Genomic DNA, 13,933 nt, shown 5'->3' on the forward strand with positions numbered 1-13,933 from the left:
GCAGAAGGAACCGACTTGGCTTTTTGGGGGGCTGGTGATTCCGGAGGCTTCCATTGTTTGACTGAATTTTGGTGTCTGGTTGAAAGTGATGAATCCAGGTCTCATCCATGGTTACACATCGAGTCAAAAAATCATCGGGACCTGCTTCAAAACAGCATAAATTGTCACGGGACGTCAGGAATCTGACACGTTTCTGATCCGCTGTCAAGAGCTTTGACACCCATCTTGCAGAAACTTTTGCCATTCCCAACTCGTTGGTGATAATGTGCTCAAGCCTCTCATGAGAGATGCCCACAACACTGGCAATATGTCGAGTGGTCAATCGTCGATCGACCATCACCATGTCATACATGTAATGTTTTAAGGAATGGTTGCTGTTGAAGGCCTTCCTGGATGCGGGTCATCGTCAAGGCTCTCTCTGCCACGCTTGAATTCAGCAGCCCACTTCTTTACAGTGGAAAAGGAAGGGGCATCATCCCCTAAAGTGGAGACCATATCAGCATGTATCTGTGTTGAAGTTAGCCCTTTCAGTTGCAGGTACTTGATGACTGCCCTATAGCCAGTTTTGTCCATTTCTGGTGATTTCAATGGGTAGGTTCACAAGATGGTCTGGTACAAAGACAATAATAACACTACAGTTGCAGTTCTTATGTCTATGATTCATTAAATGATTGTACTTGTTGGTGGTAAAAGTTTGTTTCAATCCGATTGAGATATCCCACTTAGGCTTAGAACCTTTCAGCCAGCCCTCGTATCTCTATAATAAATTGGAGGAAAAGTACTGCTTTTGTTTTGATTTGTTTTTAAATAGGATTTAACTAAGCGCCACCAGGTTTTAGAATTGCAACTATCATTGATTTGTTTATCAATCTTTGAGGAATAATCCTTCTTTGCCTTTCGTAACTCCAAAGTGACTTTATTCCTTAATAATCTATAATTAATCCAGTCTTTATCTAAGTTTCTCTTCTTAGCCCTCTTAGCGATTTCTCTTACGAATGAGTCTACAGTGTACGTTAGCTATTTATCCAAGGGGGATCTTATAAGTGCCTGCTGCTCCAGGTGTGCTTGCTGAAAGGAGTTCTTCCTGCATCCTTTTGCCCTTGAATACAAAATATGTAGGTATAGAACTACCAGAGGCATTGCCGCATCCTATAACAGTTGTAGTACTTGATCTTGATGTTGTCACTGCAGCTGGAGTACTCTGACTCGATGTGACTACTGATGGTGGGTTATGATTCTCCACAAGTCCCTTTTCATCAACATTATAAATTTGATGAGGGCATGTCTTCAGGTTGTACTTATCCATGATGTGTCCAAGCTCATAAAGATAATGAGTGACGGTCATTGGGGTTGTTCATCCTTTGACTTCTTTCCAAGGTGAATGGCTAGGTCTGTGGCAATAGTAGTAACCTCAGGCCTAGTATAGCCATACTCAAAATTTGCCATGGCATCAATATGTTTGTGCAGCAAACCAATACAAACAATGGAATATAATATCATAATTTATTTACATTGGAGACAATGGGGGGGCTACCTAGGTTGCTGGTGCTAGTGGGGCGTAAACCCGAGTGATAGGAATAGAGAAAGAGTACCCCGAGGATCGTGGATCCTGGGTTGATAACTTGTTAGTGGGTCGTCAACCAGAGTATTGTTGTGGATTAATCTGGGATCTAGGATCCCAGTATTAGTAAAGATGTACCCTTTGAGGTCGTGAAGCCTCGGGTGTTAGGTTAGGGAGAGGTATATGGTATGACTTGGGGGATACAGACGCCCAAAGAGAGGTTGTGTAGCAACCGAGTGCCCCCAATAATACATTTGACATTGAAACAAGTCCCTGTTCTTCTATGGACAATAGTGGTTCTCTACCAGTGGTGGTGCATTCAATAGAATCCCACTAATCCTGTCATAAAGTGTAGCAAATGGAACAGCAAAGGTAGTGGCAGCTTTCCCAATTGCTATTCCATCCAATACATCATTATGTGCCTTGTCTTGGGCTGCAGACAAATATTGCTATTGTGGCCTCTTCTAGATGTTTCACCATTGGTCAAAACCTGTTTAAATGAAGCTTTATTTTTAATATCATCAAAACTACAGAGAAAGAAGTTCTTAAAAAGCATTAAGTTTTCAATAAGAAATGACCCTTACTTGTTTGCATAGTTTTAAATTTTGACGAGGAAATCATGTGTCTGGTCATGTGACATTTACACCAAGTTCGAAAGGTGTGCCATCAATTTATGAGTAAATTTATTACCATTGACATTTTATTGGAGCTGATAAAGTTACATTAGTGATCTAGGGTTAAAAAGGAGTTGTTTGCTGAATATGAGCTATAACTTACATTTGGTAACTTGACATGTCCAAGCAAATGAAAGCGGTGTTGTAAGAAGATCAGAGCTGCTGGTACCGTAATTTCTCGTTACATATCACAAGAATTATCATTCTAAATGGCCAATCAAAGTTACCTGTTGATCAAACTTGTGTGACTTGACGATATAGCTGGAATATTTCTGAGCGGGACGTTAAACAACAAAACAAACAAAACCACTTCTCAAACTTCGCTTCTTTATTATTTTGTCCGAATTTGTATTTCCATCCTCAGAATCCTAGAGAACACAGTCCTCGGGTAATTCGAAGTTCAGATTTATACAGAAGAGCTTGGTCTCTGAGAGTTAAAAACACTACCCGATCATAGTGGAGTGCTGTATTAGTAAAAGCAACTGAATAACAGTCAAAAATACATAGCAGACACCCGGTAGTTTCTCTGCGCATGATGCTTCAATCCAATGTATATCACAGCATCATAAAACATTTAGGACAAGCAAAAATATATAATCTGTTGAGGGCACTTTCAAATGTTTGTCGCCACTGAGGCGCTCCATCTACATAAACTAATTTTGTTTGGAGATGTTGATAAAGACAGTACAAACATTTGTTAATATTTCACCTTGGGTCACAGATTTACTCATAGTTAGATTTTTATTTGGAACTTAATAAATTGTGCCTTTTTTACACATTTTAACCATACTTAAGTACTTAGTCATGTCAGAAGTTAAGAACTTGCAAAGAAACAAAGCTGATGTATCGTGGCATATGTATCGTTGAGAAATAAGTACACACTGAAATGGCATATTTAATCAAATATTTGTAAATTTAATAAATTTAGACGAGGTACAAGTTACAGTCTACTAGCAACTCAATAAAATTTTATAACTGAGCTAATTTTCATTTAAGTCGTTCAAGTATACACTTTCTCATTGTGTTACTTTTGTGCTTTTCATTGTACCTGGTCTCCTTCTTTTACCTCCTTAGGTCATTTTAGTCTTGTTGTTCTTAATTATTGACTTATAATGATATCAATCCTTAACAAATGTGCTAAGTTCTTTAAAAAAAGCTCTGAAATGTACATCTGCACTTGATAGTTAGTAGCTTGTGTCATCTACCGCTTAATTGCCATATATATATGATATTTATAAAACAACTTTGTACATGGGCCGATGGCTTACAAAACAGAAATAAACTTACTACAAAGCTGGTCATTCATAAGAACATATCCAAAAGTGTTCACAACTGTATTTCTAAATTATCCATAACTTAAAACTTTGCGATTTCCAGGATTACCATACCACATGCTTTGAATGCAAAGACAATATAAATACTTTCCTGTTCCAAAAGTTATTTGTGCAGCAAAGTATCATGTTCTGACTAAAGGGGGGTAGCTTATATTTTGCCAGGTAGAACAACAGATGACAAGTACAATACAGATTTATTTACATGAACATCATATATATAAGTAGCTAACAAATATATACAACAGTGGTGAGCTTACATAGACTTCCCAGGGACCGAGCATGTTCCTAGGAAGGCGAGAGCAAGTCTATAGACACTTCTTCCGGACCTTACTTACTTACTTATGTTGGAGATTTTACGTGTGCTTTCTGACTGCAAGCGTATGTCGCACACAGGTCGCCAGGCCATTTAGTGTAGTTTGCAAAAAGAGGAGGTGCAACCCAGGAGCGGGGTTTGGGGGTTGCTTATATAATAAGTTTGAGTTTTTGAGATTTGGAATGGATGCTAAGGGGAGGAGTGAACTAAGGGAACTGTGTGTGATGGATGGTTGTTGGTTTATGTAGTATCTATTTTATAAGTATATTCCTAATTTTAGATGCGGTTAATTAGGTCTGTTTTAATTAGAAATACGCCCAGGGCTTTGAAGTTTTGTGAGTTATTTAGTGGGTTTAGGATTGACTCTAGAGTCAGTCCCGTATTTGGGTTTAGAGTGGTTTGTAGTGTTGTTCTATGTATTTGTAGTGTGTGCAGGGGATGAGTGCTTGTTCTGGGGTTTCTTGTTGGGTGCAGTGTGGGTATGTTCCTGTTGCGTGTAGTTTGGCTATTTTTCGGTGATTGTCTAATTTGGTATGTCCAGTCTGTAGCTTAGTTATGATTCTGTCAATTTTTTGGGATGGGTGTAGTATTTTTGGTTTGGTAAGGGGCTTTTTGATGATTTTCCTAACTTGACAGTTTGAATTTTGATAGTTTGTTTGCCAATTTTTGGAGATCTTTTGTTTAGCGATGCTTTTGATTTCTGATTTGGAGAGTGGAAGGTTTAGGCTTTTGTCTGGGAGTTTTAGGGACAATTTGGCTGCTTTATCTGCATGTTCGTTGCCGAAGATTCCTACATATGCGGGTATATAGGTACATTCTATTTGTTTGCCTGCCTTTGTTAGTTCGTTTCAGCTTTTTAGTATTTGATTTATTAGTTTGGGGCAGTTTTTAGTGATTTTATTTTTGAGTGACTGGAGTGCACTGAGGGAGTCAGTGAGGATAAGGATTTTTTGGTGTTTATTTTTTATTGTTGGTTGTGCAGGGCTGAGGCCATGCCCATAAATTCGGCTGTAAATATGGATTGGTTGTTTGGGAGTTGGTAGGATTAGGTTTGTTTAGTTGGTTGTGCGATGTGGACCCCGAAACCTGTGTGTTTGGAGATCGGATCTGAAGATCCGTCTGTGTATATGTGGCACCAATTTGGCCATTTCTTGTGTATGTATGCTAGTGTGGTGGTTTTAGCGATGTTGGGGTCGGTTTGTTTCTATTTTCGGTGTTTGAAGTTTTGGGGTGAAGATATTGGAAGGTTTTGTGTTTTATCTAAGAGTATTTAGTTTGTGTTCATTTAGATAGTTTGTTATACTTTGTGATATTGGGGTGAATAGTGGTTTTTTTCAGGCTTGTATTTTTTGGCTTATGTTGTTTTTTAACATGTTTTGGATTAGGTTTGATTGGGACGCAGCCCAGAAGTTTAGGGTTAGTTGTTCCCTACGTTGTTCTCCTGTTAAGGCCTGGAATGAGGTGCTAGAGGTGCCATGTTGAGTTCGGGTGATTAGTTTTAAGGCCTGACACTGGATTGAGTCTAGTTTCTTATTTAGAGAGTTGTTTAAGGTGTTGTATATGGTGCTGCCGTAGTCTAATTTGGATCGAATTTGTGATATGTATAGTGATAGTAGGGTATTTTTAGAGGCTCCCCAGTTAGAGCCTGTGAGGAAGGTGAGAGCAAGTCTATAGACACTTACTTACTTACTTACTTACTTTTTATTTACTTACTTACTTACTTTGGGAATTTAAGGTGCGCTTTCCGACATATGTGTATTTCGTGCACGGGCGCATTGGCAGCTTGTTTGTTGTACATTTTTAAATGTGGCCAAGTAGGCCTATTTTGATTAGATATATGCCTAGTGCTTTAAAGGTTTGTAAGTCATTTGGGGGGTTTAGTACCGTTGCTAGTGTCATTTGATTGTTGCAATTAAGTGTGGATTGGAGTGTTGTTTTGTGTTGCTGGTAATGTGTGCAATATAGTATTACGTGTTCAGGCGTTTCCTTTAAGTTGCAGTGGGGGCATTTACCGGTTTGGTGTTTTTTAATTTGGTGCAGGTAGGAGTTAAACTTAGTGTGGCCTGTTTGTAGTTTAGTTATTACTCTGTCAATTTTTTGGGTTTTATGATGGATTTTTGTTTTTTTTAGTGGCTTTTGTAGCAGGTATTTTAGTTTACAATCAGATTTCTGATAGTTATTTTGCCACTTTTGGAAGATGCTTACTTCTCCTAATTTTAGTTCTGATTTGGCTGCTTTGTCTGCGTGTTCGTTGCTAAACACTCCAACGTGGGCAGGGATCCAAACTATTTCTATGTCTTTACCTAGTTTACGTAGATTGTTGGCGCTTTTAATTATCTGTTGTATTAGTTTTGGGCGCTTTTTGTGTTTTAGTTTTTTATGGCCTGGAGCCCACTTAATGCGTCTGAAAGGATTAGGGTTTTTCGGTGTCTATTTATTTGATCGCTGTGCAGGGCTGTTACTATCCCCATTAATTCGGGTGTGAAAATTGATTGATTATTTGGGGGCCTATATGATTGTGTTTCTTTTAGGGGTTTGTTGATATGGATGCTGAATCCTGTGCGTTTTGAGCCCGGGTCAAAGGACACCAATTTTGCCTTTTTTTTGTGAATGTATGCTAATGTGATGGTTTTAGCGGTATTTGGATCAGTTTCTTTATTTAGTCTGGTGGAGAGAGATATGTCGATTTTTGGGGTTTGGAGTTTGGGTGTGAAGGTGTTATTTGGGGCTGTGTTTAACTGTAAATTATTTAGGGTGTGTATTTAGGTAATTTATTATGCGTTGAGAGATTGGTGTTAATTAAGGGTTTTTGCAAGCTGGAGCTTGGAGTCTGGGGCTTATGTTACTTTTAAGGATCTGTTGGATTTGTTGGTTTTGTTGGTTTGAGGCCTAGTAATTTATTGTTAGATGTTCTCGGCGTAGATCCAGGGGTATTTCGCCTGTTAGTGCCTGTAGCAATATGTGCGCCGTGCCATGCTGAGTGCGTGTGATTATCTTGAGAGCTTGATATTGAATTGAGTTTAGTTTATCCCTTAATGAGGAGTTTAAGGTGTTGTATATTTGGCATCCATAGTCTATTTTTGATCTAATTAGTGATTTGTAAAGTGACAGTAGGTTCTCCTTGGAGGCCCCTCAGTTGGAACCTGTTAGACAGCGGAGTGATTGACCTATATTTATACTAACTTATATGTGGTATACTATGGGTTTGGGTAAGTTGACCAATCACAGCAAGGTTAGGTTCTGTGGACCAACCATATAAGGGATTAACATTTATGTGAATGTTATTATAAGGTTTGGAACTATATGGAACCTTAAGATGTGATAAGAATTGAACGTCAGTTTGGATGGGTTCATTGAAGTGTGAACGATTTAAAAGCGCTTGTTCAACTGTGTGAACCTCCGAGCTTGCGACCCATCCAAATTGCCGTTCAATTCTTATAATTTCATACTTTGTAGTTTACTGGTCTGGCTGAATAATATCGTTACATTGTTTGCTTAAATTTGAAGTCCTCTGGTTTTGCCGAAGAACATTGCAACAATGTTATTTTGTCGGTATTTGCCGGCTCTCGGTCATATACGTTTCCCCACTCATACTCAGTTACGTAAAAACAAATAGTTCTTCGAATATATACAACATAATCTAGAAATATGTCAACATAATTTCATTCTCTGAACAAATTTACAAACAATATTTGGGATAAATCAAATCTTAAAAATAGGTTACAGGAAATTGAACAAAAATATAAACATGACCTCGATGCACCGAGGCAAGGTCAACCTTCAAGCGCGGATTTATATATGACGTCACATAAGTTTGTAAAGAGGTGTATTTCGAGTCGAACGGGAGCATGAGGATGAAATTTATACTTACTGCTGTTGTAAATGACGTTTATGGAGCAGTTATGGAAAACACCCCAACGCGTGAACCCTCTCATGGCACTAGCACATTGGGAATATCACCGATTTATGAATGTGTTGCTTGTTTTTGGATAATAGCAAACCAATTTGGACGATGCGGAATGGACTGGTGGGGATTGAACCAAGTGCTCTGTAACTTGTGTGTTGTGTTAATTGTCAACGTCAGGGTGTATTATATTTGGAGTTTTGGATTTGTCGTGTGTGCTGTAATACTTTGCTTAGCTGGTGTTTCTGGTCACCTGAGATGGACCTACTGTATGACCTGGTGCCAGCTTCATTACTGTGCCCCGTCACTCCTCATGTGCCGCCGCTTCTCGGCCTAGAATGCACGTAGAAGGTCGGCCAACTCAGAAACCGGAATAGTAGATTTCTAATTCCGTCTACGGATATTTTCTCGTCTCCGATGACCAATCGATAAAACAGGTAGGCAAGTTTTTGGGGGTTTTAAATTTAAGTTTGTTTCCTTACCTTTTTATGTTTTCTCAAAATCTTAGATTTTTTCCCCGATGCGATAGTAAATCAGCGGCCACATCTGAGCAGGGTATGAAATTGTTTTCATTGGTGCTAGATTCCTGTCATTTCCGAAAACAAGGCATCAAAGTCAGTATCGCACAATAAATCAATTTCATTCACCTCAGTAATTTTACAGAATTAATTTTCTTCACTTACGTTATTAGTATTGAAAGATAGCCATTCCATATCCAAATCACCACAAGGACAATCCATTTTGTTTCATGTAGCAGTTAGACGACATCAATCACCAGAACCAAAGCATTTATTTATCTATAAGTCAGATGAAGACCAGGCAAAAATACTTAATTAATTTTATTGCTGATAAATGCAGGTATTAAAAAGAAAATAGAAAAAAGTTAGAGAGTTAATCGTAAACACCGATCGACAATTCACGGAAACCCCGGAAAGTAGTTCCGGCAAAAGTTCACACTATCAATTTCACAAACAATTGATCACATCGTGTGAACTTTTTTAGTCCGTTAACAGGTCTGTGAACTTTAAATATCAGATCACGTGACTACCCATTCAGCCAATCAGCATGAAAGAAACAGTGTAAACTTCAAAGTATCAAATTATTGTCCTTTGACTCTAACTAGCGGGCAGGTGACATCTATTGTTTTAGATGATTAGCACTAGGTACTTAGGGTGCTGTCTAGACTTATTGAATACAGATTTAATTAAGTGGTGGAGACAATGTTATTTTAGGGTTATGTTTATATAGTTGGCTTATGGGGATTAAGGTTTGTTTACATTGATACTTAGACACCCAAATTAAGTCTTAGTTTACATGCCATTTAGATTAACATTATTTCAGTAGAGATAATTATTGAATGTTTTCATCATAACTGGATGCCTGAGTTTAGTTTAAGCGTCAGTTTAGGCATGACAACAAATTATTATCATTTCTGTAAGAACATCCAATTCGGGTGTCTATCAACATATGGTAACATAATATCTACTGTGGCTCAGTTCGACTGCAAGTTCTCCCATGCCTGTCTGATCTCCACAGGGTATTGGCAGTACTCACTGGGTCCACATCAGAGTTCTTTTTCTTGCTTTGAGTTTTACAAATTTTCTGTATCTTGTATCCTGGTTTTCCAAGCTGGGCATCTATAATGAAAGACTACAAGACAATTTACAACCAATAAATGGAACAGAAAGATAAAGATCACAAATATTTATTCATTGATTTCTATTATAAACCGAACAGTTATACATTGGGAATGGAAGTGACTGAGAGAAGCAGAATCTGAAAGCATATATGTTTAGAAGGCTTTGGAAGCTTGAGTTCGGCATGTTTGAATGCAGGCAACTTGAGAGACAGTCATACCTGTACTTTAATGAGGTGTGTTATGTCATTGAAATTAGCTAATGTGATTGGCTTTATAGTTCGTCATGAGGGGGATTTAAGTCTGTGTCTGTGTTTCAGCTCAGCAATGATACTGTTGGAACAAACTTGAGTCTTTTGGCTGAAGACTTAAGGAATGTCGGTCAGGTAATGTATGATTCTATTTGTAATAGTTTTCTGAAAAGTCTATAGGACTAAACAGTACATAAAATATACACAGGACATACAGTGCCTCCAGCCATTAATTGGCTTTTCCTACACTAGAAATTGTACACATATAGGATACATTGAGAGAGAGAGAGAATATTGTTTATTAAAGTGTCACATGTTATATACACTTTGTGATAAGATATATACAAAACAGTAAAATATAACATCCGGCCAAATATGACCTACGAGACACTATAAAACATATCAATCATAAAACTATTCAGTTGAAACAGAATAAAAAGATGTTGCACACGGACACATACCTACGTGAAGCTACTTTTCAGCCACACGGAGGCGCGTACTCATACTAAACATACACCGCACATATACATACATCCATAGACACATATACATAAATACATACCTCATGATGCAGGCGCGGAGCACGGCCGTGAGTGGTTTCAGTGAGGAGCGCACCAGTATGCCAGGATACAGGGCAACTGACTTCGAAAGTCCTAAGTTAAACAGTGCATTATAATAGTATTTGTCAATATATGGTTGAGATTCAATAAATTCTGCCCTGCTTTTCCTGACTAACCTTTCTACCATCATCCTTCTGGTAAATCTTGCATACAAAGAGCATCAGTAATATTGTGGACTTGTTGGTGCCCAAAAGATATTAAAAAAAGTATCACTAGTTCGCTACCAATTAATGGCAGACCATCCCCTGTCTCATCTGGTGAGTATTTTCACTAAACCCCAAACAGATTGGAATAGAATTATTCATTAGCATTACTCAGAGGTCCTTGCTTCACCAGTATACTGGTGTACTTTGATTACACATCCAATAATGAAATACTATCTGAATTTCTGAGTTACAGAAGTTCATACAATGTTTGTATTCCAAATGTATGTATGAAAATGTTTATATCAAAATGCCCTTCTTGTAATTTACTATTCATAATTCATTTGAATGAAATACAGATCTATGATTGTATCCAAATTATTTGTACCCTTACAGTTAATGAACTCACCATTTTGTTTCCACCAGGATTTAATTATGTATGAATGTCCCAATCGCACATGTTTGGTTATTACAAATAATAGGTACCTGGATGATTTATTCTAAAACAACGCTATGCCATTTCAAACTTCTTCAGATAAGTGTAACAAGTAAGTATGTACTGTTGTCAAATATTTTTTGGGTGGGGGGGCAGGATTTACATGTATCTATTATATCCCGACCCATGTCCCTTGTGTGTACTCATAATTATAGACCAGCAAATTTGCTATTGAACCAGATTATTATGCTCATACGCAAAACAAACACGATCAATTTTACACAACAGATGAAAATTGTTCAGTGTATTATAAATTCACGTACTGTTGTCAAGCCATGCAGCTATATCAAAATTAAAAATTTCCATGTGGCTTTAGTTGATTCATTAAAACAAATTTCACGCACAGATACAACCTCATTGTTCAAATCTGCCATCTGCCATCAATTACCGGCAATATCCACCTGAAAGCATAGAAAAAGCTTATGAAGCCGTCATTATTGGCAAAGGGCTCAAAAGTGCAGTGAGACAGTTTTCCATGCCCTATTCGTCTCTTCGCGATTGATTTTGTTAAATGTGTGAGATCGGGCACTAAATGCGTTATTATCCCAAGAGGAGGAACAAAGCTTTGTATCTCATGTAGAAATGATGTCTACTCTTGGGTATGGGTATTCTCGTTCAGAAGTCACAGCCTTAGCTACTGATCTTGTGGTTGGCTTTGGGAAGAAACCAAAAGATGACAAGCCTCTTTCACTTCAGTGGTTTTACTGTTTTCTTTAGAGATGGACAGAGCTTAGAGTGCAGAAGCCCTGCTATTTTGAGATCATGAGAACAAAAGCCACATCAGAAAAGACGATAATTCATTATGTAATGATAATTGATGAATTGGGAAAGATCCTGGACAAGTACAACCCAAAAGGCAGACCTCAGTTTGTTTGTAACATTGACAAGAAAGGGATAGTTCAGAGCCACATTCCTCCCCATGTAGTTTTCACACGTTCTGAAGTCCAGGTTGCTGTCACAATGTCCAGGTCCAACACAACGACTGTATGGAAGCACAACTGGGTTAGCAGTACCTCCCTACTTCATGTTTAAGGGTCAGCGAATGAGGGATGAACTTTTGACAGGATGTACTCCCAGTACTTCACGCACTGTCAGTGAAACATGTGGGTCTAAGATAGAGATCTTTCAGAAATGTCTTGAGAATCACTTCAGCAAGTACTATGTTGAGACTACTATCATGGAACTGTTCTGGGTGAACAATACCTTCCCAATGACGTGCTGGTTTTCTTGGGGAATTAATCAGCAAAGAGCCGGAGTCACAGGAGACTAATCCCAATTTTATTTACAAGAACAATTAACAATTTACAATATACTTAGATAATAACTGAGGGTGCCACAGAGAGTCGGTACACACTCTGGGCTGGGGGAGAGAGGTCTGCTTGGTAAAAGAGTCAAACCCCTTCTCTGCCTAAAACCTTACTTACTTACTTACGTTTGGAGATTTAACGTGCGCTTTCCGACTGGAGCGTATTTCGCACACGGGCCCGGTCGGGCCATTTAGCGTGGTTTTGAAGGGAAAATAAAGGTGTTGCAACCAGAGGGGGGTTTTAGTGGTTGCTTATATAAGTTTTGGAGATTTTGAAATTTGGAATACATGCCTAGGGGTGTGGTAGTGTACTAAGGGAGTGTGTTGGTGTGTGTTTGTTTGTTTATGTGGTGTGGTTGAGTGTTTTTAGATGCGGATCATTAGATTGGTTTAAGTTAAGTATACGCCTAGTGCTTTAAATTTTTCTATATTGTTATGTGGATTTAGGATTGATTCTAGGGTTATGGCTTTATCTAGTTTTAGATTTGTTTGGAGTGTTGCTCGGTGGGTTTGGTAATGCGTGCAGTGTAAGAGTGCATGTTCTATTGTTTCCAGGTGTGGGCAGTGTGGGCATTTCCCGGTTGCGTGTTTTTTTATTTTTAGGAGTTGACTGTTTAGTTTGGTGTGACCTGTTTGGAGTTTGGTGATTATTCTATCGATTTTCTTGGATGGATGGAGGATTTTAGGTTTGGTTAGAGGTTTTTTGAGGATTTTGATTATCTGTGTGTTTGTTTTTAGGTATGTCTTGTGCCATTTTTGGGTGATTTTACGTTTGTTAATGCTTTTGATCTCTGCTTTAGATATTGGTAGATTAAGGCTTATTTCAGGAATTTTGAGGGATTTTTTGGCGGCTTGATCGGCGTTTTCGTTTCCATATATTCCTATGTGGGCTGGGATCCAGATAAATGCTATTTGTTTGCCTGCCTCTGTTAAGTTATTTGCGCTTTTGAGTATTTGGTTAATGAGTTTAGGGCGGTTTTTGGTGTTTTTATTTTGGAGGGCCTGTAGTCCACTTAGTGAGTCTGTGAGTATTAGGATTTTTTTATGTTTTTTAGCATGTTGGTTATGGAGGGTGGATGCTGTGCCCATTAACTCTGCAGTGAAGATGGATTGGTTTTTTGGGAGTCGATAAGATTGTGTGTTCCTATTTGGTTGTGCTATGTGGACTCCGAAACCTGTGCGATTTGTGATCGGATCGGAAGATCCGTCTGTGTAGATGTGGCACCAATTTGGCCAGTTTTCGTGTATGTAAGCTAGTTTGGTGGATTTAGCTATGTTTGGATCGGTTTGTTTGTTTATTGAGTTTGCCAGAGATGTGTCTATTTTGGGGATTTTTAGTTTTTGGGTAAATATATTTGATGGTTTGCAGTTTTGTTGGAGGTTATCTATTTGGTTTTCATTTAGGTAGTTGAAAATTCGTTGAGATATTGGAGTAAGTAAAGGGTGCTTCCTAGTTAGAGCCTGGTTACGAGGGCGGATATTTTCGTTTAGGAGGTTTTGGATTAGAGGGTTTGATTGGGACGAGGCCCAGAAATTAAGGGTTAAGTGTTGCCTACGTAGGTTTAGTGGCATTTCTCCTTTTAAGGCCTGAAGTGAAGTGAGAGAGGTGCCATGTTGGGAACGTATGACTATTTTAAGAGCTTGGTATTGGATCGAGTCTAGTTTTTTGGTTAGGTTATTGCTAAGCGTATCATA

The 13,933-nt window shown here is 38.4% G+C and overlaps 1 protein-coding gene and 1 pseudogene across 4 annotated transcripts in view; one reads left to right on the forward strand and one right to left on the reverse strand.

The window, feature by feature from the left end:
* The window catches only part of LOC139452190 (prominin-1-like), a 508,194-nt gene that overhangs the window by 250,833 nt on the left and 243,428 nt on the right, over window positions 1-13,933 (forward strand). For all 4 annotated transcript variants that reach the window (XR_011652352.1, XM_071233561.1, XM_071233559.1 and 1 more), the window contains one exon: window positions 9,743-9,808. Coding sequence is in view for 3 of the 4 variants with exons in the window: in XM_071233561.1 (XP_071089662.1) it covers window positions 9,743-9,808 (66 nt within the window). In the remaining variant the exon portion in view is untranslated. The remainder of the gene's footprint in view (window positions 1-9,742; window positions 9,809-13,933) is intronic.
* On the reverse strand, window positions 1,022-2,966 carry LOC139452913 (uncharacterized; annotated as a pseudogene).

The sequence above is a fragment of the Haliotis cracherodii genome, unplaced genomic scaffold (assembly GCF_022045235.1).
Source record: "Haliotis cracherodii isolate W230 unplaced genomic scaffold, xgHalCrac1.p SCAF_9, whole genome shotgun sequence".
NCBI lineage: Eukaryota > Metazoa > Mollusca > Gastropoda > Lepetellida > Haliotidae > Haliotis > Haliotis cracherodii.